This window comes from Phallusia mammillata, chromosome 3 (assembly GCF_965637545.1).
Source record: "Phallusia mammillata chromosome 3, kaPhaMamm4.hap1.1, whole genome shotgun sequence".
NCBI classification, from domain to species: domain Eukaryota; kingdom Metazoa; phylum Chordata; class Ascidiacea; order Phlebobranchia; family Ascidiidae; genus Phallusia; species Phallusia mammillata.
The window spans coordinates 21043116-21065986 of NC_137254.1; the positions used below are offsets into that span (position 1 = coordinate 21043116).

Here is a 22871-nt window from a genome sequence, read left to right on the forward strand (position 1 = left end):
TTTGTTTGAGTTGTTATGTTAGTACCTCTACCGTGCCGACTATTGATTGTCACCATAGGAACCGAGCTTCACAAAATTGCAAGGTGGCAGACATAATATATAACGTCACTTTATGTGACGTCACTAATGCGTGCAACCACAAGAACTCAAATTCAAAGCCAAACAAACTTTCCAAAGAATGCAAGGTTTCTCAAAATCAGAAAAAAAGATATGTTTGAAATAATGTTTAGTTCGTAATTGCAACACGTTGCTGTAACGTCAGATTTGACGATATTTCGTACGATACAGCAACAACTAACCAAAATATTCACGGTGGCCGCAACCGTGCTTCAAAAACCCAAGGTGGCAGAGCCACCCCGCCACCGCCTATATACTCGGCGCCTATGATTGTCACCATAAAACAAGTTTTAAAATGTGTCTATAGTGGCATATTGGCTACATTTCAAAATTAAAAAAGAAGATTGTTACAGCGGGCACAATTTGCCGCAAGCGCTGAAATATTCATGTGGCAGTTAGTCAAACTGAGCAGACGGCCACAGAAGACTTATAGTAAAACCAAAAACTTTTCCAAAGAGCAAAAAGAAGTGTGACAAAATGGAATAGTGGCTGTGGAAAGTTTAAGTTCTAAAACGCAAGCTACGCAATCTTTAGTAAACAAGTTTCACGGTTTACAAGTAATGAAGTGTGATCTGTGCTTGTTGACAAGGTGGACCAATTTCATTCAGATCGTGTCAGGCATGAATGTGACAACTTAAAAGATAGTCGCTTTAGTTAATTCTTGCAAACAGAAAGTTTAAAGCGCTTTTTAAAAGTAGTTGTTTTTTGAGACGCTAGTCGAATAAAGTATGACAGAATATACTAAAACGTTGGAATGAGAAAATTTAGTACTTTAAATGTGAAAATTCAATTACAGAAAAGATGCAGAAACTGAATCAGCTTCACGAAAGCTGCTTCCATATAGTATTGCATAGCTCTGTATAGGAGCACACAAAAAGAAACTATGTAGTAGAGATCAGCACTTCTAATAAACACCTAAATTTTGGCAGGGTCAAACGAATGGTAAAATGAAACAACTATTTCTGTTTACATTATTTCTCATTGCAAACCAATGCGGTGGGTGTCAGCTCTTCATAGGGGCTTTCAACGTGAGAGTTTTTGGAGAAAGAAAGATGAATAAACCAGATGTGGTTGAGGTTTTGGTCAAAGTAAGTGTTTTGTAATCGAACATTTTTATATGTGCGTTTGTCATTCACACATACATATTTTATTTATGTGAATAATTGATGCGTATGAACAGCGTTAAAAAGTCGTCAAAAATAAAAAAAAACATCAACCGATTTTTATTATGACATTTTTTTAACCAAACAGAACAAACTAAAATCAAAGTCAGATAATAAATTGTAAAATAATTCAAATTGAATGACTGATCAAAATTTCTGTAATGTGTTTCGCGCAAGACATTGTCGTTGCGATTTCTGTTTAAAATATCCAGATAATTCAGCGCTACGACATTGTGATGATCCAAGAAATCCGAGAAGCGTCAGGCGAATCTTTTCCCATGTTAGTGAAAATGGTTAACGACACAACAGCGCCACCTTACGACTACGTGATAAGCCCCAGATCTGGTCGAACAAGAAGCAAAGAACAATATGGGTTCATATACAGGTACAGACTGCTGACTCTAGCCCGAAATATATGATACAATTAACCAAAATTTGCAAACATATTGATTCTATTACATTATAAACTAATCGCCAAATGTTTTGACAACAGACTAACATGTAGCCATTTCATTTGTTTTGACAGAAGGGACAGAGTGAAAGTACTTAACGTGCACCAGTACCCGGACGAAGAAGACGTATTTGAACGGGAACCATACGTTGTGCAGTTTGAAAGGACAACATCTGATGGTAAGTGACAAGAAAATTTTCCATTAAGCCTAAAAACGCATGTAAACCTATCCATGCAAAACTGAAGAGTTTTTGCTTCAAAATGCGATAACTTAGTTTTGTTTAAACATTCAGGCCAGCAACACAACTTCAGCTATATCTCAATCCATACAAAACCTTCCGACGCCATTGCTGAACTTAATACATTATACAATGTTTCCCATCAAGTGAAAACTATGTATGGAGAGGTAGGACGAAACAAATTGTTCGTAACGCATGTCTAAGCTTCGTGCTTTTCTTTAAAAAAGTTCACAAAAGAATTTTTTATTCCACATATTACATAAAATGGCGTGCTGTACTGCAGTGGTCGGCAAAGGGCGGGTACCGGTCCGCGACCGGGCCATATTAATTTCGGGTTAAATGCTTTATAAAATTTTGTCCATGTATCCCGGGGATGATAAACTAATTAATGCGTTTTCATTGTCAAATATTTGAAGTTTTTTAAAGGCCGGTCCGCGATAAATTTCGGTTTCAAAAAGAGTCCGCAGTAGAAAAAAGGTTGCCGACCCCTGCTACACTGTTTAAATATATGGTTTTATGCACTTAAACAAATTTGTGAACAAGTAATACGGCTTATACACAGCTGAAAATATGTGTGTTATAGGACGTATTGGTTGGTGGAGATTTTAATGCCGATTGCAGATATGTCTGTAAAAGTTGTTGGAATAGAGTAAAACTGCGAGAAGACCCTCAATTTCGCTGGTTAATTTTTGACGATGCTGACACCACAGTAAAACAAAAGACTGATTGTGCATACGACAGGTAACTAATAAAACACAAGTTTGATTTAAAGAGCGAAATGACTAGGGAAAAGAATCATTCAGTCTTTTCCCATTAAATATTCCATATGTCTATATTTAAGCAACCTAATTCATCATACTTTTTATTTTTTTAGACTGGTCGTAACAGGTACGCAAATGATATCCAACTCGCACAATGGTAGTGTTTTCTACTTTGATCAAGTTTACAACCTAACAAGCAAACTGGTAAGAACATTTTACTATCTGATGAAGTGTTAACATAACAAAGGATGGGCTATAAAAAACGACAAAAAAATTACTTGGCAAAAACGCGTTTTCTGCTCTTTCACCCTGATGTCCCAGAAAGTGGAAAACTAGCTATTTCAGACACGAACATCCAAATACCCCAAAATGTAACGTGTTGGTATATTGTTTGCAGACGAAAGCGGTAAGCGACCATTATCCAGTGGAATTTATCCTCGACTGAAAGGCAAAAGCATTTCGTATTCGTGTTCAAAATAAGTTTTAACAGACAGGATCTACATGTGTTAATTTGTTGAAATTATATACAGAAATACCTTGAAATACATAATAAATAAAACGAAGAACAAGTATTTTGTAAGCATGTTTGCAAGTTGCTACTATTATAGGGATAACCAACAGGTGACGTCACTACTCTGCAAACACATACGCCCCCCAAAAATTCTGTCAGCATAGTCATCAACGCCACAATGTGTATCAATTTACGTCACCGAGAATAAATACGTACGAAAATATGTCCAAACTTACGTCCAAAAACTATAAACCTTGTCTATATGTAGCTCGATCGCATAAAGTGTCAACAACAAGTGTACATAATAAATAAGTGTAGGTCTTTTCAAGCACTTGCTTCGCACGAAGGCACACATCCAACGTGTGAAACACAAGCTGTGTAAACTGTCTGTCACGCAACCCACCCTAAGAACATACGTATCCAGGCATAAACAAGCTCATAAAGTTATTCCTATCAGCAAATACGATTACACCGTTAGAAAAGCCAAAACATAGGCAAAGAATATAAGAGCAGTAGTGTTACATTTGGTCTACAATAAACAATCTTGCGGTATAAAAGCGGTGGAAAGTGACGCATTAAAATATTCACTTCAAAGCAGTGAGTCCGGATGCAGTGAGTTTTGTAACTTTACATCGTGACATGTTTTTAACATTGTTGTCAGAAAAGCAAACATTAGGAAGAAACGCAACATTGAAAGGTGTGCCCAGAAGCGCACAAATGCTAAAAACTCGTGTATTTTATCGAATGATCGCCGATCGGCCATGCTTTCAGACTTCCCACTACTAGAGGCATTTGCTTTCTCTTTCACAAAAAAGTTGACTTTTAACTAAAGGATTTTGTTTTTTCAATCTTGCAGACCTTTAGCATGTAGACATAATAAGTCAAATGGAATTTTTTAAAGCAAAAACCGACCCAAAACCATTTATTTTATTGTTCTCCAAAGCAAGTGCGCGAAATTTGGTTAAAATGACTTTTTACGATATAAAACGAACTACTTTTTTGTTATTTTTGTCGGTAGAAGACTTGCATTGCTGAAAAAATATGCTCTACGTACTTTTGTTAGTGTTGGCAGCTACCGGCTCGTACGCCGAGCCCTTGCTAATTGGGGCGTTCAACATTCAGATATTTGGACAATCAAAAATGGACAAGCCCGATGTGGTAGATATTCTTATCAAGGCAAGACAACCAGTTGTTAATTTTTTGGCTTTATACTGTTTTTAACCCACTACAAACCAGCAAACGTACGAAACGTGTATGGGATCATGTAGAACAACAGTTTGCAATAACATGTGTACAAAAGTTGCCTATAAAAAAACACAAGATCGTCCAAGCCCGTACCCTATAAAATTTCGGTACGCATCAGTTTTTAAACGTCTATACAGATATATGACTACGATAATTTCATTTCTCTATACCAAGCGGATAACTGTGCATATATTACCGATCATTTTTGAGCAACTATAATCCCCAGGAGTTTTTCAATTCAAAATGATTTCAATAGGCTTATGCATAAATGTGATTCAAATGTTCTAAATTTGAAAACATCAACTAATACAGAAATATTTCGCCGCAGATTGTTGAGAGATACGACATTCTCATGATTCAAGAAATTCGTGACTCAGCGGGAACTGCTCTACCCGAGCTTGTAGACAGGGTTAATGCTGTGTCACCGATAGATTACGATTACGTTGTAAGTCCCAGAACCGGCAGATCAAGCAGCAAAGAGCAATACGGATACATTTTCAGGTTTAACGACTATTGCCGTTACAAAACATATTAAACGTACACAATTTTTGAGTTAGTGCGACAATGTACAATTTAATAGCAACGGTTTCGTGTAACGGTTTATTAACATATCAAGGTAGTCTTTTTCTTTACAGTGTTAGGTTGTCATTTATTATTTCATTAATGACGATAAAAGTGAATTTAGCTGAAAAGCTGACTTTGTTCTCAGTCATGCAGTTGAAACATTTTTATCTTGTTTTTCACATCAACATTCGCAAATCGAAATGTAATCTATCATGTAACACCGTTAGAACGTAGGTCGATGCAAAAAGTACCTACTTTGTGATTCGCAAATTAAAAAAGATGATAACAGTTTGCTTTGTCTCTAGGACCGCCAAAACAAAAGTCATCAACGAGTATCAATATCCAGACAACAATGATGTTTTTGAACGTGAACCGTATACTGTTCAATTTGAGAGAACCAGTCCTGGTAGGTCAAACTTACAACACTGAAACAATGCAAATAAAATCACACACACAAAACACATGAAACAAAACCCACATAACCTACTTAATATAGCTGTTGTGTAAAATATGACTTTACTGGTTGGTCATAAACAAAGTCTATTGTGTCATGTTTATTAAGTCACACAACACAATGATGCATAAATTTATTTTTTTGTATGTTTGGAAACCTTTTTTAAACATTTTAGTTTGTTGCTTCTGTACTTATACTTTTAACTGTTGTAGTGTTTTGTTATGTATCCATGTGTTGCTTATGCAGGAAACCAGCAGACGTTTAGTTATATTTCAATTCATGCCAAACCTGATGATGCAGTTGCCGAGATTAACATGCTGGATGACGTGTATGATACTGTTGCCAAAATGTATGGGGAGGTATGCAATTAGTTTTTTTTTTGAGTGGTAGTCATATACAAGTTAACATATAACAATTTTGCAACTACATTAATCCCTAATTAAATGTACAAAAGGAAACTAAGAGTGTTTTTGATAACTATTGTAGCCTTAGTAAGTATATGTGCTAATTTTAGATATCTTTCAAAATCATGATTAGGCATCAATCAAAATAAAAACAATAAACTATGGATATATAAGAGCTGAGTTAAAATAAATATATGTAAACTATTTATAGTAGTATAAAATACTACATACTTTTTAAAAGGATGCTTTGATTGGAGGAGATTACAATGCAGATTGTAGTTATGTGTGCAAATCATGTTGGGATGATATCGACATGTGGCTGGATCCAAGATTTACCTGGCTTATACCAAGCTCAGCAGACACAACAGTTAGTTCCACTGACTGTGCCTATGACAGGTATGACAACTCTCCTAAAAATTACGACTAGTAAAGTGGACATGTTTTGAAAACAGTAAACTGTATACAGTACTGAAATACATTCATAAGAAAAGTGGTTGTATACCAATGAAAGTTACACTAGTCTGTTTTTTTAAAATTATTCTTCAAAACCTCTTTTTAAACAATGTCAGTTAGTTACTAACTATCAAGAAACAACTACTACATGATCCAAACCTGCTGATCCAATCATTTTCAGATATTCATCTCTTATACACAAAACTTGATACTTATCTGTGGATTGTCCGCTTGGTCGTGACTCACAACACATATGTACTATTTTGCTTCTGTAAGAATTAAGAAACATAAAACAATGTCTAATAAGTAATAGCCATACTTAACTTGCTGATTACACATACAAATTTACCAATCCATACATTACTGTAAGAAAAGGGTATTTAACATTAAAATCCCAGTAATGATACGTATTTAAATCTGCAGTCTTTCACAGAACATAACTTCAATTTTCGGAAAAACTTTTAATTTTAGAAAAATATGTTTAAAACAAACCAAGGGGACAGAGCTACAAATAGTCCACACCATCTAGCTGTTACTGCGATAACTTACAACAAAAACTACTGAACTTTCTAATGTAACCGTATTCTGATAAAACAGCAACATTTTAGAAATGCTAAAATTTACCAAAAAATTCCCGCCAGATTTGCTACCACAAGGTGAGAAAAATCACCTAATTTCTAAAATAGGGGTAATATTGCTAACCAATATTTTTCCAGACTTGTTGTTGCTGGAACCCAAATGACTGCAAACTCTGGGCCTGGTAGCGTGTTCAGGTTTGATTTGGAATATAATTTGACTTATGAGGAGGTAAACACTTAACAATGGACACACAAAAAATATTCGAGAGATTTACATAAAATTATTTATTTTGCAGACCAAAGATGTGAGCGATCATTACCCAGTGGAATTTTCGCTGTACTAGTTTGATGTTTTTGCTTGCATAAGCGTCAACATGATAAAATAAAACATCTACAATAATGAATGTGCTGTTGCCAGACTTGTCGAAAAGTTCTTTTAAGTCAGTGGTCTTCAACGTGTGGGTCGCGACCCCAAGTGGGATCGCCTAAACTTTGTCTGGGGTCGCTATACATTCAATTTATTGGCGTTTAGATTTATTAGAAAAAAATGATACGTTTTTGTTCTAGTTCGCAACCTTTGCTCATGTTTTGCAGTACAGCTTGGTAGCTCGTGTCAGAACCTTATCATTGTGATGCAATAATCTATTATATAAAACACAAGTTGTCCAAATGCCACAATCATTTTTTTAAATGCGACCAAACAGAAATAGATAATCTTTACTTACAAGTATTGTTGTGTCCTAATAGCAGAAAAGCTTTGGTGCCATCACATAGTCAAGTTGCGTTGCAGATTGCAGTATTTATTGACCCAAGCATATTAGGCTAGTTATTGCTTTCGATGCCAAAAAGTTCTATTTGTAAGTTATCAAGACTAGAGCCTTGTCCCTTGTGCATAATAAGCTAGATTTGTAAATTTGTGGCCGATGGTTTTGAAACGGCGGACTCATCCTAAAATATCCGTCTTGCATTTAACACATAGGTGCAATTTAACATTAAAGATAACTTATTTTTAGGGAAGGTTGCTTTTTGTACAGTAATCGAGTTGTCAAAGCCTTATTTGTTTAAAAGACCATCCCACAAGCACTTATCGTTTCCCAGAGCAACTTGGAAATAAATGAATTTTACCAGCATTGCCTAAAAAGACATGAATAAGTTACTGAAATTGTGTTCATTTTAAGTGGTATTGCATTACAAAAAGGATTAAGGGTAACTAGGTCTGGTAGTAAAAGTAGTTTTATATTTCACAGTGCGTGGGTTACTGTAGTTATTTGGCATATAACCAATGTATTTGTCACGGTTTAGTTTATAGGTAAAGGCATACACTTTTTGTTTGTTTGTTGCATGCATGAGAGTATGAACCCTATCTGTGTACTCGTAACGATGTTTTATTTTATTTATCGGATTTCCTGGCTTCATAGCTCCTTTTGGTTAGCAAGTACACCAGTGGTGTCGTTTAATATGTGGTTATATAACGACTGTTGCGGTAGTGCGATCCAACTTGCCAGTGCCACTAGGTTCTTTACAGTCTTGGATTTACAGTCTTGTTATGTAATGGTTTTAAATTGCATTGTCGAGACATTATATATTTGTGTAGAAAATATGTCTTTTTTGCGTTATCGCATTTGTGCACATTTGGTTGGCATATTCCAGAAATCAAGCTAGAAGTGTTTTTGAATTAAATTTTTCAGAGACTACTTAATTCAATTGGAGATCCAATATACGGAACACAAGCTGCAATTGAAAGCAAATTTTTACACACTTAGTATTTCTGTGGTACCAAATTGTATTTGGTCGAAAATCGAGTTGCAAAGCAACGTTGTAGGCAGCATTAAATATCGCAAAAAACACACAAAACATAGAAATCACAGCATCAGGGCTTCCAGCACAAGGCATCGGCGTCCCTGGGATTACAAGAATTTTAAGGGAAAAAATAACGCAAAGGGCCATTGATGACTCTATGGTTTCATTACAGGAGGCATTCCCGTGTTAGTTGCGTATTCGATGACTTGGCTGCCTGCCATATCTGCAAAAATAATGCAAATTGAACGTTAGGGTTAATTCACACTATACGGGTATTTTACACAACTGAAATAAGAACATGATTTGAAAGAAATATGTTGGTATTGTTTATGGTTTACAAACTAAACAATACAACTCGTTAAAACGTTTTTAACAAGGGACTAGAGTCACTAGAAGGTCACATCGAAATAGACGTGCAATGAAATGAATGATTTAATAGAGATATAAGTCGTAAACCCTATTAATTAGCTGACAAATTCGACACACACTTAAAAATATAAACCTGGTTTATTTATTTCCTGTTTAAGACTGACGATGCCATATATTTGGGCAAAATCGATTTCCGAAGTGTTTTGCAATAAGAAATATACAGAATGATTTAAGTGTGTGCTGAATTTGCCAGCTAATTAATATCTATGTATGTGACTGGACTCGTCTGTTGAGCACCCGTGGATCGGGACGATTTCTCTATTAGTGTATCGTTATAAGTTGTAAACCTTGTTACAGGGCCATCAAAGGAGAAAAACGTCCTCTTACCAGAATCTCCGCTACGAAGAAGTGCACTGGCACTTGGCAATCCAGAAGGAACTTGATGATGATAACCACCAACACGTTTGTAACATCGTGGAGTGTTGGGATATTTTCTTACCACCTCTTCGTTATACTCCCAACAACATCCTAATTAATTAAAAAAAGTTTAAGAATAATATCCAAATATATCACAATTAATTTTTTTGCGAGCTTTATTTGCATCCAGAAAGCAAAACGTCTTATAAATTGGACTTATATTTAATCGTGGAATAACTGCAAATTTGTTTCTTTTTTGCGGAACAACAAAGAAAGGTAAAGCATGTTATGACATATAGCATTACTTACCTAGCTTTGTGGTGCAGTCTACATCGTTGGGGACAGCCAACAAATCGTATCCGGCAATGTAGAACTCAAACCGATAATGGCAAGCTTCTCGCTTTTCGTAAAGCAGAGGAATGTTGTATTTGTTAGTGTTGCAAGTTCCATTTTCTACAAAAAGGTTTAAAAATGTTTAACGAAGGGTTCGTTTCACAATTACTACAGCGTAAGTTTTATTCTAAATAAATCATTTTTTTCTCAGAATGTGATTAATTGGATAAAAACGTTTGTCACAGTAATATCATTCGTTGCTAGTACTAGAAACAATAATGCAGTGAACTTCGGTTATGCCGGGCTTTCGCTTAGTTCGGACAAAACTCGAGGCACAAATGATTTGTAATGTGCTAAGGCTTGAACTAACGGACATCGGTTAACCCGACTATTCGTCTAATCCGGATTATTAGTCCCAGTCCGGATTAACCGAGGTTTACTGTATATTAAAGAGTGCGATTGGTGACTTACTAGGCATAAATGCAGCAGGGATTTTGTCGAATGTGAAGGGAAGAGAAATAGCCCCGTTTCGCTTGAAACACTGAGGAATTTTGTAAGGTGCATCCCCGTCCCAGCAACAACCGCGAATGGCAACACATTGAAACTCAGAGATCCCGGGGAAACCGCATTCGTACCGCTGTAACAAATAGAAAGACATTAATAACGATTTGCTCGTTCAAATGTGACATTAAATTGTCTTGTTTATTAAACCAGTCAGCAATGGTGTGTTATTTTAGGTGCAAAGGAAATTGTCGTTACGCTATGCTTGGCTTTATCGTTACTTGTATCTTTTTCGGTCTTCTCGGAACATTATGTATACTTTTTAATTCGTAACAAGTATTTGACTTTAAATAAAACATAGACAGCAGTTGGTCGGGCGTAGAATTAATACTTACGGGTCGCATAAGTCTTGAGATTCCGGTATTGGGATTTTGAGGATCGTACAAGTGATAAAGATTACGATCAAGTTTGAGTCCGTATTTAAACAGTCCAAGGCATTCGATTGGTGCAGCAAATTCACCCGGTGACTTTACCTGCATGTAATCTGCGAAAAAAATGCAAAAGATTTAAAGTTAGAAACCAATTTGCGATCTTTGCAGCAAAATTGTGTTAAATTCATTTTAGTTGAGAATAAGATTGTTAACTCCCATATATTTTAGTTTTTAGAGCTTGACGCAGAAAGTCATCAAGATTTTTTCACAGAGGATTACTTACATGAGTCGTAGTACACGAAAAAGATATTGTAGTAACACCAAGGGATTACTGCTGCTGTTGTAATTTGACCCTCTGTGGCATTTCGTACTTCAACATCGGTCAAGAAAACAGGCTAGAAAAAAACATATCATGTAAAACGTGACCTAATATGCTAATTTGTTGGCGTTAACTATGGCACAATGATGTTAATAAAAAATCTCACGTATGTATAATGACCTTTAATCTTTTATCATGTGATTAGTAAAAAAACTAAGGTGTGTTAGTTTGGTAATAAACTACTCACGTTATAACAGCAGTATGGGACACTTTCGCATTCGGCGGCACTGATTCCAATGTAACCACAATCATATCTAAAACGGAACAAGTGCAATTGTTTCATACCAACTTTCTACAGATTTCGCATTTTTGCAGAACTGAAATAAAAACCGCCAATTGTTTAACTTTATTTACTTCAAAATTACCTGTTACGCAAGTCATGAAGTGAACAAGTATTGACACCAAGAGTTTCGAAATGAGCAAAGTAAAGGCGACTTCCTGGGTAAACTCCTCGGGGCAGAGCAGGGACGTAGGGTTTTCCAATGCTGTCGAACAGATCGGGCCTTTTCGCCTGAAAACCTTAAAAAATAACAAATGTTAGATTTTTGCTTGAGTACATACCAGGAAAGATGCACAAGTTACACTTATGAGCCAGCTACCAACGGGTTTCAAAAACCTTGGTTTTGGTCACAGTTAAAAATATTTTTACAATTCGTTGTAAATTAGTTATTAATATGTGGTCTCGTATAGATAAAGCAGTAACCGATAAAGAGATCTGCTTCACAAACTCACTTTAAGCAATTGGGGAGCATAAGGGTAAAAGTTAATAGTTACAAAACAAAGTTTGATAAACCAACGTACCTTGAAAAAGCATCAGATTTAGGAACTCCTCGGTGGTAAGGCCTCCTTCCGCCATTCCCAGCATAACAGTCGTTAATGGATCCATTTGACCCTGATAAAAAAAGTAAATTAAACCTTTGGGAGATACTATTCTATCTAGTTTGTATTTTATAACCTAGTCGTGTTAAACTTTTACGGAAACTTCCAGATATTTTTCAACTTTGCACAAAGTTTTAACTTACAGCGTTAACCATGCTAGCAAGAAGAAAGTCTTTTCCGTTTTGCACGCCCAGCAAGAACGGGATCATGGATGCATCAAGGGCTCCCATATTGGTGAGGTATTTGATTACGGATATTTTGTCAGCATCATCATTGAATCCACCGTTTAGAATAATGTGCACCATGGAAGAGTCGATTCCTTAAACAACAAAAATGGGTCGTTACTCGTTAGTATACGGAAAACAAATTACTGTTTTGAATAAGATTAAATGCAAAGTTTTCTAACTTTTGCAAAGGGCATAAAATCTATAAACAACAATGCTTACCGATACTGGAAAGGATGAGCTGCTTTAACATAGAATCTTTGCCTTGGCCCTGATTTTGAAGCAATGAAAGCATTTCAGGTGATGTGAAACCAGCCATTACAGAGTAAAGATAATCTTGCATAGTAAGTGAAGCTCTGTGAGCTGGAGTTCCCAAAGCATCAGTGATGATTTTTTGTTGCTCATCTAAAAACAAACAAAAATAGATTACATCAATTGCGATATAATAACTTTAATACTTTGACAGAACATCACAGTTGAAATGGAACTTACCTGTGAGAAGGTTGCGAACTTCGGGTGAAGTGATAAGATACTGCATCAAGGTTGCTTCGTGGCCCATATTGACTTGAGCACATGTACAGGATCCACCACCATGAGTTAATGTGCCACTGTAGAAGTAAACATGTGTTACGATCAGAAGAAAGATTTTCTTATAGTTTTAAATGTCGCTGTGGTATAAAAAATACTTACGGAAACGAACACAGATAAATTCATTACAGCAGTTTGTAAAATAAGAAAAATACTACAATTTTTACAAAATTTGGAACATTGCTTTGTTTACCTGCATTTAGCGTCATCAAGAAACAACAAAAGCATAAGCGGAAACTGGTCAGGGGTATCAGTTTTTGCTGCAAACAGAAAAAACATAAATTTGTACCGAAACTTACCTCAAAATAACTATCACATAGATTTAGATTGAAACACGGTCTCACCTTTTTCAGAAAACTGTCCGAACAGAGAAATCCAAAACATCAGGTCGGTTTGATCGTCACAAAGGCAAGTTTCGTTGGTGGGGATGACGTTATCGCCTTCAATTTCAATATGTTGATAATCGCAACCTCGTGTAGTCTGCATGGTGACTAACGGTAGCACAGTTTCCTCTTCTTCGGGACCTGCAAAACATAATGTAAAAATCGGTAAAACCTTATTCAAATAGAAAACAAAGGAAAAATACGAATGTGTTGTTTTTAATGGCACTCAAGAATGTAAATTCTAAATTTCGAGTCTGCAGAACTAAAATTCAAATATTCTACTTTTGCATTTGCTTGTTACTTACAAGTTGAATCTTCGTCTTTATTTTTGTGGCAGAACTGTTTTGAAGCAAGGAGAAGTGCCATGGCTTGTTCTTCAACAGATTTTCCCTTTTGCATCAGAATTGGAAGCAAATCACGAAGCACAGATATTGCTTGATCTAAAGAACAATATTTTATTAATAAAAGCAAAAAAGTTAAACAAACGCTCAGAATCACTTGGCGTTTTTTTTTCACTTGCAAGTAAACGAGTATTTTGTTAATTGAAAGATACCGTCGTTGATTAATGAGAAAATTTTAAAGCTTTTGCTAAGTGCAAAAAAAGATTTAACTTACCGTTAGTCATTCCACCAGCATTCAACAACGAAATTTGCTTTTCCTTTGAGAAATTCATTCCATCTTTTAAAAGTGTTGGCATGATGGAATCAAGAAGTAGTGTAGGATCAGCTAGAATTTGAAAATTCAATTTTAGAATTTTTTTACAGACAGACTTCTTTTAATCGATGTGTAATTATTCATTATAATATTAGAAAATAATAAGGATGATTATCTAGATCAGGGGTGGGCAACCTGCGGCCCGCGGGCCGCATGCGGCCCTTCATTAAAGCTTGTGCGGCCCGCAGAGACGCTTGGATTTTAAAAGTACTGGCAAACAAGTCCAAATATTACATATTTTTGAGCTGATTTAATGCGCCTGATGCTAGTTTTCTGCGATTTGGCAAAATGTGGCTAGAATCAAATACGAATTATACTTGTAGTTAAGCATATTTGGTAAGAAACAAAGCAAAATTACTTTGTGTGATGCACATGTGCGGCCCCCGATCCAATTTTGACACTGATAATTGGCCCTACAGTAACAAAGGTTGCCCACCCCTGATCTAGATATACACAATCACTTGGAAATCTGTACTTACCGCCATGCCTTTGTGCAGAAATTAGAGCAAATATAAGAAGCGGTTCGTTGTTGACCTCTGAAACGCATAAAAGACAAAGTTAAATTCCGAAAATGCGTAAAAGTACTCTGAGCGTATGTTTTTACATTTAACAAGTAGTGATGAAGTTAGTTAATGTCAAAAGAGGAAAGTTTGTAAAATATAAGCAATTCAATCGACACTTACCGTAACCTGATGTGTCGGTTGCTGGTGCTGCAAAAAATAAAGAAACAAAATATTAGAATCTATACATTTTTGTGATGAAAATGTCGCAAGAAAAATCAATCTTACCTGAAAACGTAACAGCCAGTAACGGCAAAAGAAAGAAAACGGCCTTCATTTTGTTCTACAAAATAAACGAAGGTAAGATTACAGCAAAAACAACGAAAGCTTAACATAATTGAAATTTATTACCACGTGAAAACTCTATTTGTAACAGCTAAAACTAATCCAAAAAATAATAAACATAGGTTTCCTGAACGATTTTTTTTACAACTGTGTTAATCTGGTACTCTTGTATACTGAAAAAAAATCAAATTTAATTTTACGACGCACCTTTTGTCCTTTTCTTGCTTCTTTTCGCTCGTTGTTGTTTCCAGTTGAAGAGGAATTGCGACTTATGACGAAATCCCCTCTCGCGCCGCCAGAAAAATCCCTGATCGCCTTTTTCCTTTCCTCCTATGACGTCATCGACGTTTTTTCTTACGTTGGCAAGCGACGCCGAAAAACGGGTCGTTAGCCCCAGGCGTGACGTAATTATCACAGAAAAGAAAATTCTTTAAAACAACAAACGCTTTCGTTTCATAATAAAAAATAATGCACCTAAAACTATTGTTTCTTATTTGTCAGTCCCGGTTACGTTTTTGCCGGCATCTCAAAGTATATTACACTTTTACAAATAAATTGCAAGATTTGTTGTGATACAATTTAAATTCACGTATAACCAGCAAATGGTAAATAGAGCTTAACGAACAGAAAAAAAACATTTAATCAATCATTTATTGAAAAGTGCCTAATAACTCTTTGCAGTGATTTTGCAGCGTTGGGTTTTGATTATCAAACAGCACAAAGTTTTGCATTAGGTGAAATACTTGGGAACTTGGAAACTAGTTTGATTGATAGCATTTGTGGCGCATCACCATTGAGATGATACCTGTTTGGGATTGGCTTATGACTTCTTTTAGCCAAAAAATAGCATGAAACTTGATGGTGATGTCACTGACATTATCTAACTAACTGTTGACTTTGAAATGTTTGAAAAACGCATAAACATATTCTGGTATAGTTCCAATGTGTCAGGGAAAAAGACAGACGGGGTTGTATTGTGTTTGAAAATCCCCGCATGGGGACGCCATAATAAAGAACCTGAGCAAACAAAAAAAGTAACTTGAACTTCAAAGTTGTGTCGTTTTACCGGTTCACAAGCTTAAAAAGTTTAAAAAGCACATGCCTAAAACAGTGGTTTTCAACCTTTCGTGGACCGTGGCCCCCTAAAAGTAACTTTTAGACCTCGTGGCCCCCTCTAAGGAACCCAGTCGGACCTGTGGCCCCCTTAAAAATGCAAATGGCGATCTCATGTTGAAATTCGGTACTAACTTCGACTTTAAGCAGGTCGAATAGAATAAACAAGAATCCGTAATCGTAAAAAACCTCAATATAGACAAATAGTATGTGAAATAGTCGATTAAATTAGGGAATAAATTTGAAAAGGAAATGGATTTTAGTGGTTGTTTCTGGTGAATCTACACAAATCTACACCAAAAAAACTCCATCTAATGTGCTAAACAAGCATTTGGGCACGAACATACTTTGAAAACATTTTCGGAAAATTAATGATGCAATATTTCGCCAATATGCCAGTTGAGTAGCTTTCTAATCCTGTCGTACAATCAGACAGATCGAGAATCCATAGTTGTGATACGAAGGTCTTTTGTGAGAACGTTACAGATAAACCTTCTAAATCGCAGCGATTGTGCGTGATAATTAGCGCAGATGTCAAATTGTTGTAGAAAGCTATCACAGTAAATGACGATAAGTTCACGCCTATGTCTGACAATAGTAAATAATTACCGGGTGTAGCCAACAAGGCATTAAGTTTTTTTCATCACTCCGTTAAAATTCTTATTTCGTTTAACACTAGATTTATTTAGTTTTGCAACACTAGATTAGACCTGAAACTTATTTAGTTTGCAAACTGTATTGGATTGAAAGAGGTTGGGTTCTATGACTTTTTTAACACACCAAAAATGCATATGGACCACCTGAACGGTTGACCAACATTTATTTACGTTTTTAACATCATCTTTTATTACGGTAACAAGTCTACCTCTGTGTAATAAAAAATGCGGGACTCTTTGAGCCGCGTTTATCCCTTTTTGAATAACGCAAAGATTCAGGGCTGGCTTTACATTTGCGTCGTAACTTGCGCTTGGTAAATATTTTTGGCCTTCTTATGATTGTTTTGAAAAAAAGTTGTCTTCGGGTCGGGTTTGGGTTGCTGTTTCAGGTCCGCTAAAAAAACAATTGCATGGTGTTATAAAGTTGCATTTTTCAACCATTTGTCAATAGCACTACAAAAATGCACCACATACGCAAAAAGGACCGCAAGGGGCATGTTTTTGAAACGACAAAACCCTTAACACGTATTCGCTGTATGGTTCAATGTTCTGAAAGTTGTACTAAATTGCTAACATAAAGGTATCTATAAAATAACAAACGCGGCTGGCTTACATTACAGACTTAAATTAAAAATATTTTATTCGCAAAGTGAATTTGTTTATTGAACGAATCTGCATTACTTGACTGACAAACATTTTGAAGTCTACACGATTTTTGTGCTAAAGTTATAGTGAGAATTTAACACAAATTCAGAAATACCACTCAACGCCGTTGTTGCATTATGGAAATAAGTGCCACGTACATTAAGTGCTTCTGATGTCGTCTTTCGTTAAAAACTAAAAGCTGGAAGAACAGACAACTAACGGAAGTGCGCATCGAATTATGAACAAAAAGCAACTACTACTCCATCATTACAATGTATATTTCGTTTTAAGCAGGTAAGTGCGAAATTTTCCCATACTGCAGCTTTTCAATTGGTCGTAGTGCAATGGATATTTTACGGGAATCGAACTTTCAAAACTAAAAAGTACGATTTCCAATCTGTTTCGTATGTTTAGTACCCGAGGCCGTTGAGCCAAGTACACTTCCTATACCAAGTTCGAACCACGGACGCTCCCGAGGACGAAACCCAAACAAGATTTTGTTGACTGAAAAGATGGGTCAGGCGCGCCGGACCGTTCGGCCAAATCACCTATGCAAAGTCTGTCTAATGTCCACCTTTACCGCCATCTAGCGGTATTATTAAATAAAACGCAACAGTTTAGTGAAAGCATTTATTACAGACCAGAGATACATATATATATACATGTAATGATATTGCCAGTATTTACTTGGGAAGACTAAGTATTTTAGAATTTGCGGGAAGTTTTTGTAGTAATGTTTGCCCAGAAGTAATAGCTGACCAAAAATTGAGCCATGTTTACTGGAATGCCTGAAGGTTGTAGAAAACAAAACATGCAACAAATGACAGCAGTACCTTCTGGATGAAAAAGAATTTTAAAGAAAACTGTAGCATTTGCTTTAATGAACTTGGATAAAACAGTGTGTAATTTACAGTATTTGCAAACATCAAGCCATAATGACACACAGTAATGAAAAGAAGCACAAACACTGTCTAATCTACAAAGACAATACAAGTGGAAACAAAAAACATTCTAGGCACTACAGAATCTGTGAAAACTAAGGCAATTAAAATGTCGTGGGACAAACATTGTTTGGAAAGACATATTATACTGATTCAACTTATGTAACACAATAATAGAAAAGCATGATTTATTTAATTGCATTTCAAACTCAGCCATAGTCACACTAATACAAAAATGTTAGTAATAAGTTTAAATCACAACACTGCTGAATAAAGCTTGCAATACTGGCTCTAAGCATCAAGTAGAACAAGAATGATCCAAAAATCAAAATGGTTCGTAAATAGGCAATATTTGAAAACAATCTAATGCAATACCAAATAATTAGGTAACTGTATGCAATATACTTTTCATTAAGACTAAAGCAGTAATCTGATTTTGGTTGTGTAGACAAAAAGGTGGTAAAGCAGTAAAAAAGGTGTGCTAAAATGATTATATGAACAAACTACACACTAAACGAGTGTGAAAATATTTACATGGTCAGGTTTTGTGCATGGAATCTAATCTGTAAAACAGACATTTGTAAGCTGTCCTTTCCAAATCCTTTGTTTCTTATTTTAGTAAGGAGTTTTTTCCTGAAACAAAAGTGACATGTTGTAAAAAAACCATACTAATACTAACAACAAGATAAAATACTAACAGAAAGACTCGAAATTTGAGAGAACTCTCTCACATTTCGAGTCTTTCAACAATTTGTACAGTTATCGTCGGTATGCATGGCGGCTGTTGGAGGTTCAGATATTGCCAACCCACGACATTTTCTGTACTAACAGAAAGGTATTATTCAACACACCAAGTCCCCCTATTTGATTGTGATACATTTTTCCTCACAATGAACAATGTTATAGTATATATTGTGCAAAATATTCATATACTCGGCATTACAAATGTGAGCTTAAAAACCAGTACTTACTGCATATTGTGGTGGTGGTGACTGGTTGTTCGCATAAACTGGCTCTGAAAAAATGTTTTGAAATAACGTAACATAACATATATGTATATATATATATATTTATAAATAGCAGCAAATATACAATTAAAAAAAACACATTAAAACAACTGGTTTTGAGATGGCCTGAAAGCATAAACCTTTATTCTAAAAAAAATTAACCCATTATTGATTTTGTGACTATTTAACACATTGAAAAAAAAAAGATTTCATAACCAACTTACGAGCAGGGGATGATGGGTATTGTTGTTGTTGCTGTTGTTGTTGTTGTTGTTGCAACATTGGTTGTTGTTGCTGAATGTTGTATCCAGGTTGGACAGTGGTATAGCCTGGTTGTTGGACTAAAATGAGAAAAGCAAATTGAAAATCAAGTTTTTGTTAGCTGGTTTTATTAAGATTCAAGGCTTTTAAACATCACTGTATGTTTAGCTAATCTTAGTCTTCTTTTTGTGTTCGTTGTCTTCTTTGGACTTGACCTTAAGTAAATGACTGAAGTTAATTTTTGGTAGTTTTTACTGCGATTGTTTTAAGTGTGATAAACGCCCCTGATCATTGTTTTTGCAAGCACAATGTACACAAAGTTTTTAGGTTACAAAATGAAGTTTTTTCAAGGCAACAGTTTCAAAACAACATAGCTTTGTCTGATATTTATTACCAGACCAACTGGTGGGTTTTACAATGTTGACACAATACACAGCTATTGTTGTGTGGTACGCATTGTGACGTAGAGACCAGATGTCATCAACATCCAACAATAAAAGCAGCGCTTTTGTTACAAAACAGACATAGTTCTTTTACTGGAGTTCATTTTCTTTAGCCTGAGCTTTTAGTATCAATCACAAAGCAATAAATACGGACTTTTTGATAAAACTGATGCCCATGTTAGCACACAGTTTTCATGCCATTGGTAGGCAGGTACATTGTTATGCACAATGTTACACACACATTTTATGTAGAAAATTAAACATTAAACAATTACATATGTATCATGTTGAAAGAAGTCCAACAATGTTGTAAGTCTGAAAAATTTACAAGAAAAACTGATTTTAATGTATTAAACAAGGAGGTGAGTATGTTTATCACCATATTGCAATCAAATCTTATTTAAAACAAAGCAATCCTGAATATTTACCATAGTGGATTTGCTGGCCAGGCAAAGCAGTGACTTGCATTTGGTTTGGATAAGCTGTGGTGGTCACAATAGTTTGGGTTGGTCCCTGGAAACAATTGGTAATAGTAACTAGTAAGTATTCAAGAAAAGCCTAACTGACATTTGTTTTTTTGTAAAAGAACATTTTTCACTCTGTTTTGATGTTAGGTCACGTTGACAAAAGCAAATTGCAACAAAGTATATAGTAAAACAAAGTTTAAACACAAAAGCAATTTACTTTATACTCAGTGGTACACAAAACACATTTTATCAGTGAATGACGTAGAGACAAAAATAAAGCAGTTAATCATTAAAACATACGTCACTGGTTTCCTGCACTAAAATATGCCTGAATCACATATAACATGAGACTTGACATATTGTATGGTGTAATTAAAAGAGGAGGGGGGGGGGTTCAATTCTTAGGGTGTTCAGATACAATCAAATCCTCTTTGCCTTTATGAAAACAATACAGCCAGAGTATATATGTTTTATTAGTACTGTTTTCTTTCAAATCATTTGTTTTGTAGCAATATATATACATATATATATATATTTACATTCCAAAAAAGAAAAAAAGTGGTTACATATACAAAAGTGCATTTGTATTTAAAAGTATTACAGATAAATAAATAGCGGAAATTTCTGTTTAAAATATGGTAAAAAGGTTCAAGCACATTTGCTTATCAATGCTTAAGTACCAACAGAAAAACAACTAACATACCAAAACACGTCCAGTGTATGTATGACAGCATCCTACAGCACAGCAGTATGCCGAATGAACAATGGCTACCACAAACTCAATAAATGCAAGGGCAGAAAGAATGGCATGTATTGCAGTTGTTGACTACATAAAATACAATAAACACAAGACATGAATATCTTAGGATGAAGTGTTTTGCATAACCTAAGACAAAAAAAAACTTGTCAAAAAGTAAGTACAGTTTATATCAAACATGTACTAAAATCACCCGAAAAGCTACCACATGTTTACAAAAGTAATGTAAATTACAGTACATTACACTGTTACACTTACAGATGCTCCATAGTAGGAATAACCTCCAGCATACACTGCTGCAGGAGTTTCCACAGAAAACATGAGCCCAGCTGCTATTGCTGCAAAGATAGTCACAATCATAGCTCCAGTAACCTGCAGATATAAATTAAGCGAAATTAATCATACTCTGTTACTTGTAGCTGGAAACAATAATTAAAAGAAAAAAACAAAACAATTCTTACGCGGCAAGAATCTGTTTTGGATCCACAGAGAATACCAAGTATTCCAGCGGTAAGAGCCTGTAAAAGTGAAAGGATGGTTAAAGTCGAAATATGTCTGAATTAACAATTGCACATGTTTTTATGAGACAAATATAAAACATGTTTTGTAGTAATAGTAACCAAATCCATTTTTTATGTGCTGCATTTAAACTAACAAAGGGCCATTTTAACCATTGTCCCATGTTCTAAACTTTTGCACTATGGTAACATATGTTGCAATTTCTACACTGGTTCAAACAATTATCAACATACATTACTTATTTCTACATAAGTGCAGCCTACACAATGTGTTATTTATGCACTTATTTGCGACCCACCAAAGCCCCTGTCCAAATTCCACATGACACAAGAGTTAAACCAACTGTTCTGTAAAAGTATCCGTTTGTCTCGATACCAAGATTAACTATTGCGAGAATGATTGAAAGAACTCCAACCACCACTTGAATAATCTAACAAGAAAAAACAGTGATTTTTTACAAAAAGGTCAAGTAAATAGAAACTATTTAGTTTATTTTTTTTGCACAGAGAATTTTTGCAAAAACATGAATGGATCCAACACAAAAAGCAACTTTTCTTTGCAGATTTGCAAAGATATTTGTATGGGTTAACATTTAGTTCAAAGCAAATTTATGCTTTATTATTTAATATTTAAGTCTCTAAAGACTATAGCAAAAGGAATATCACAAGCAATAAATCGGTATTATTCAACATTGAACAATTTTCTTTCACAGCACATGCAAAACCTCATTTCCATAATATTTTTCACTACAATTTATTTACAATTCAAACATTCTTTCATTTAAAAAACCCTAGTGATAACACAAGGATAAGTCCTCTGTACAAGGTCTTTTAACAGTAAGTCATATGAATGTAACAGTGCAAGTTATCTTTAACATCAAATACCAAAACTATAAAAGCATAAATATATAAGTAACATATTTATGTGAATAAATATAAAGGTAACATACCCCCAGAGTTTTGTATGTTTTCTTATACTTTTCTCCAGGGTATGGTTCAGGTTGAACGTATGGAGCTTGGGTAGCAGTAGCTGCAACAACCGGAGGCTGTCCAGGTGCCACAATAACATTCGCCATTTTGAAATTTAGAACAAAATACTTCAATGTATAACTGTTGCAAACTTATCTTCAAAAAAAGAAATAAAAAATTATTACAAAAGTCAAATATGAACAATAGATGATTAAATTTGCATTTAAATACACTGTTATTAAACATAATTATTGAAAACACACAAATAATTTTAAACTTTATTCACTAAAT

At 35.1% G+C, this 22871-nt stretch overlaps 4 protein-coding genes and 2 long non-coding RNA genes across 8 annotated transcripts; 3 read left to right on the forward strand and 3 right to left on the reverse strand.

Annotated features, from left to right (window-relative positions):
• The first annotated feature begins 1044 nt into the window (after window positions 1-1044).
• Window positions 1045-3189, forward strand: LOC145217953 (deoxyribonuclease-1-like). Of its 2 annotated transcripts, none has more exons than XM_080085334.1 (7): window positions 1045-1205; window positions 1493-1665; window positions 1807-1910; window positions 2025-2137; window positions 2554-2711; window positions 2845-2935; window positions 3129-3189. In XM_080085334.1, exons 1-7 carry the CDS (start codon window positions 1065-1067, stop codon window positions 3174-3176), a joined length of 828 nt encoding a protein of 275 aa, XP_079941460.1. In that variant the 5' UTR covers window positions 1045-1064; the 3' UTR covers window positions 3177-3189. The 2 variants fall into 2 exon arrangements, with proteins under 2 accessions (XP_079941460.1, XP_079941461.1); XM_080085335.1 differs by having other exon boundaries at window positions 1502-1665.
• Window positions 3190-4245: 1056 nt separating this feature from the next.
• On the forward strand, window positions 4246-7331 carry LOC145217954 (deoxyribonuclease-1-like). 2 transcript variants are annotated; one of them, XM_080085337.1, is made up of 7 exons: window positions 4246-4418; window positions 4816-4988; window positions 5357-5457; window positions 5752-5864; window positions 6151-6305; window positions 7079-7169; window positions 7237-7323. In XM_080085337.1, exons 1-7 carry the CDS (start codon window positions 4284-4286, stop codon window positions 7282-7284), a joined length of 816 nt encoding a protein of 271 aa, XP_079941463.1. In that variant the 5' UTR covers window positions 4246-4283; the 3' UTR covers window positions 7285-7323. The 2 variants fall into 2 exon arrangements, with proteins under 2 accessions (XP_079941463.1, XP_079941462.1); XM_080085336.1 differs by lacking the exons at window positions 4246-4418; window positions 4816-4988 and adding an exon at window positions 5011-5281 and having other exon boundaries at window positions 7237-7331.
• LOC145217955 (uncharacterized) lies at window positions 4489-6937 on the reverse strand. Its single transcript, XR_013857530.1, has 2 exons — window positions 6522-6937; window positions 4489-6319 (listed from the first exon to the last, which is right to left on the reverse strand). It is a non-coding gene; the product is annotated as an uncharacterized LOC145217955 (long non-coding RNA).
• Window positions 7332-8705: 1374 nt separating the features above from the next.
• LOC145218476 (uncharacterized) lies at window positions 8706-15070 on the reverse strand. The gene is made up of 20 exons (XM_080085881.1): window positions 15011-15070; window positions 14747-14801; window positions 14642-14668; window positions 14438-14494; window positions 13860-13970; window positions 13550-13684; window positions 13206-13385; window positions 13055-13121; window positions 12766-12881; window positions 12496-12678; window positions 12193-12368; window positions 11972-12062; window positions 11536-11689; window positions 11358-11424; window positions 11075-11186; window positions 10756-10904; window positions 10331-10496; window positions 9836-9979; window positions 9497-9637; window positions 8706-8963 (listed from the first exon to the last, which is right to left on the reverse strand). The coding sequence occupies exons 2-20, from the start codon at window positions 14793-14795 to the stop codon at window positions 8896-8898; spliced, it is 2193 nt and encodes a 730-aa protein (XP_079942007.1). The 5' UTR covers window positions 14796-14801; window positions 15011-15070; the 3' UTR covers window positions 8706-8895.
• A 1526-nt stretch (window positions 15071-16596) lies between these two features.
• LOC145218558 (uncharacterized) lies at window positions 16597-18086 on the forward strand. Its single transcript, XR_013857653.1, has 2 exons — window positions 16597-17511; window positions 17632-18086. It is a non-coding gene; the product is annotated as an uncharacterized LOC145218558 (long non-coding RNA).
• LOC145218557 (uncharacterized) lies at window positions 17834-22762 on the reverse strand. The gene is made up of 9 exons (XM_080085974.1): window positions 22562-22762; window positions 21911-22042; window positions 21555-21611; window positions 21352-21465; window positions 21040-21162; window positions 20298-20382; window positions 19390-19506; window positions 19130-19173; window positions 17834-18791 (listed from the first exon to the last, which is right to left on the reverse strand). The coding sequence occupies exons 1-9, from the start codon at window positions 22685-22687 to the stop codon at window positions 18774-18776; spliced, it is 816 nt and encodes a 271-aa protein (XP_079942100.1). The 5' UTR covers window positions 22688-22762; the 3' UTR covers window positions 17834-18773.
• Between the last annotated feature and the right edge of the window lie 109 nt (window positions 22763-22871).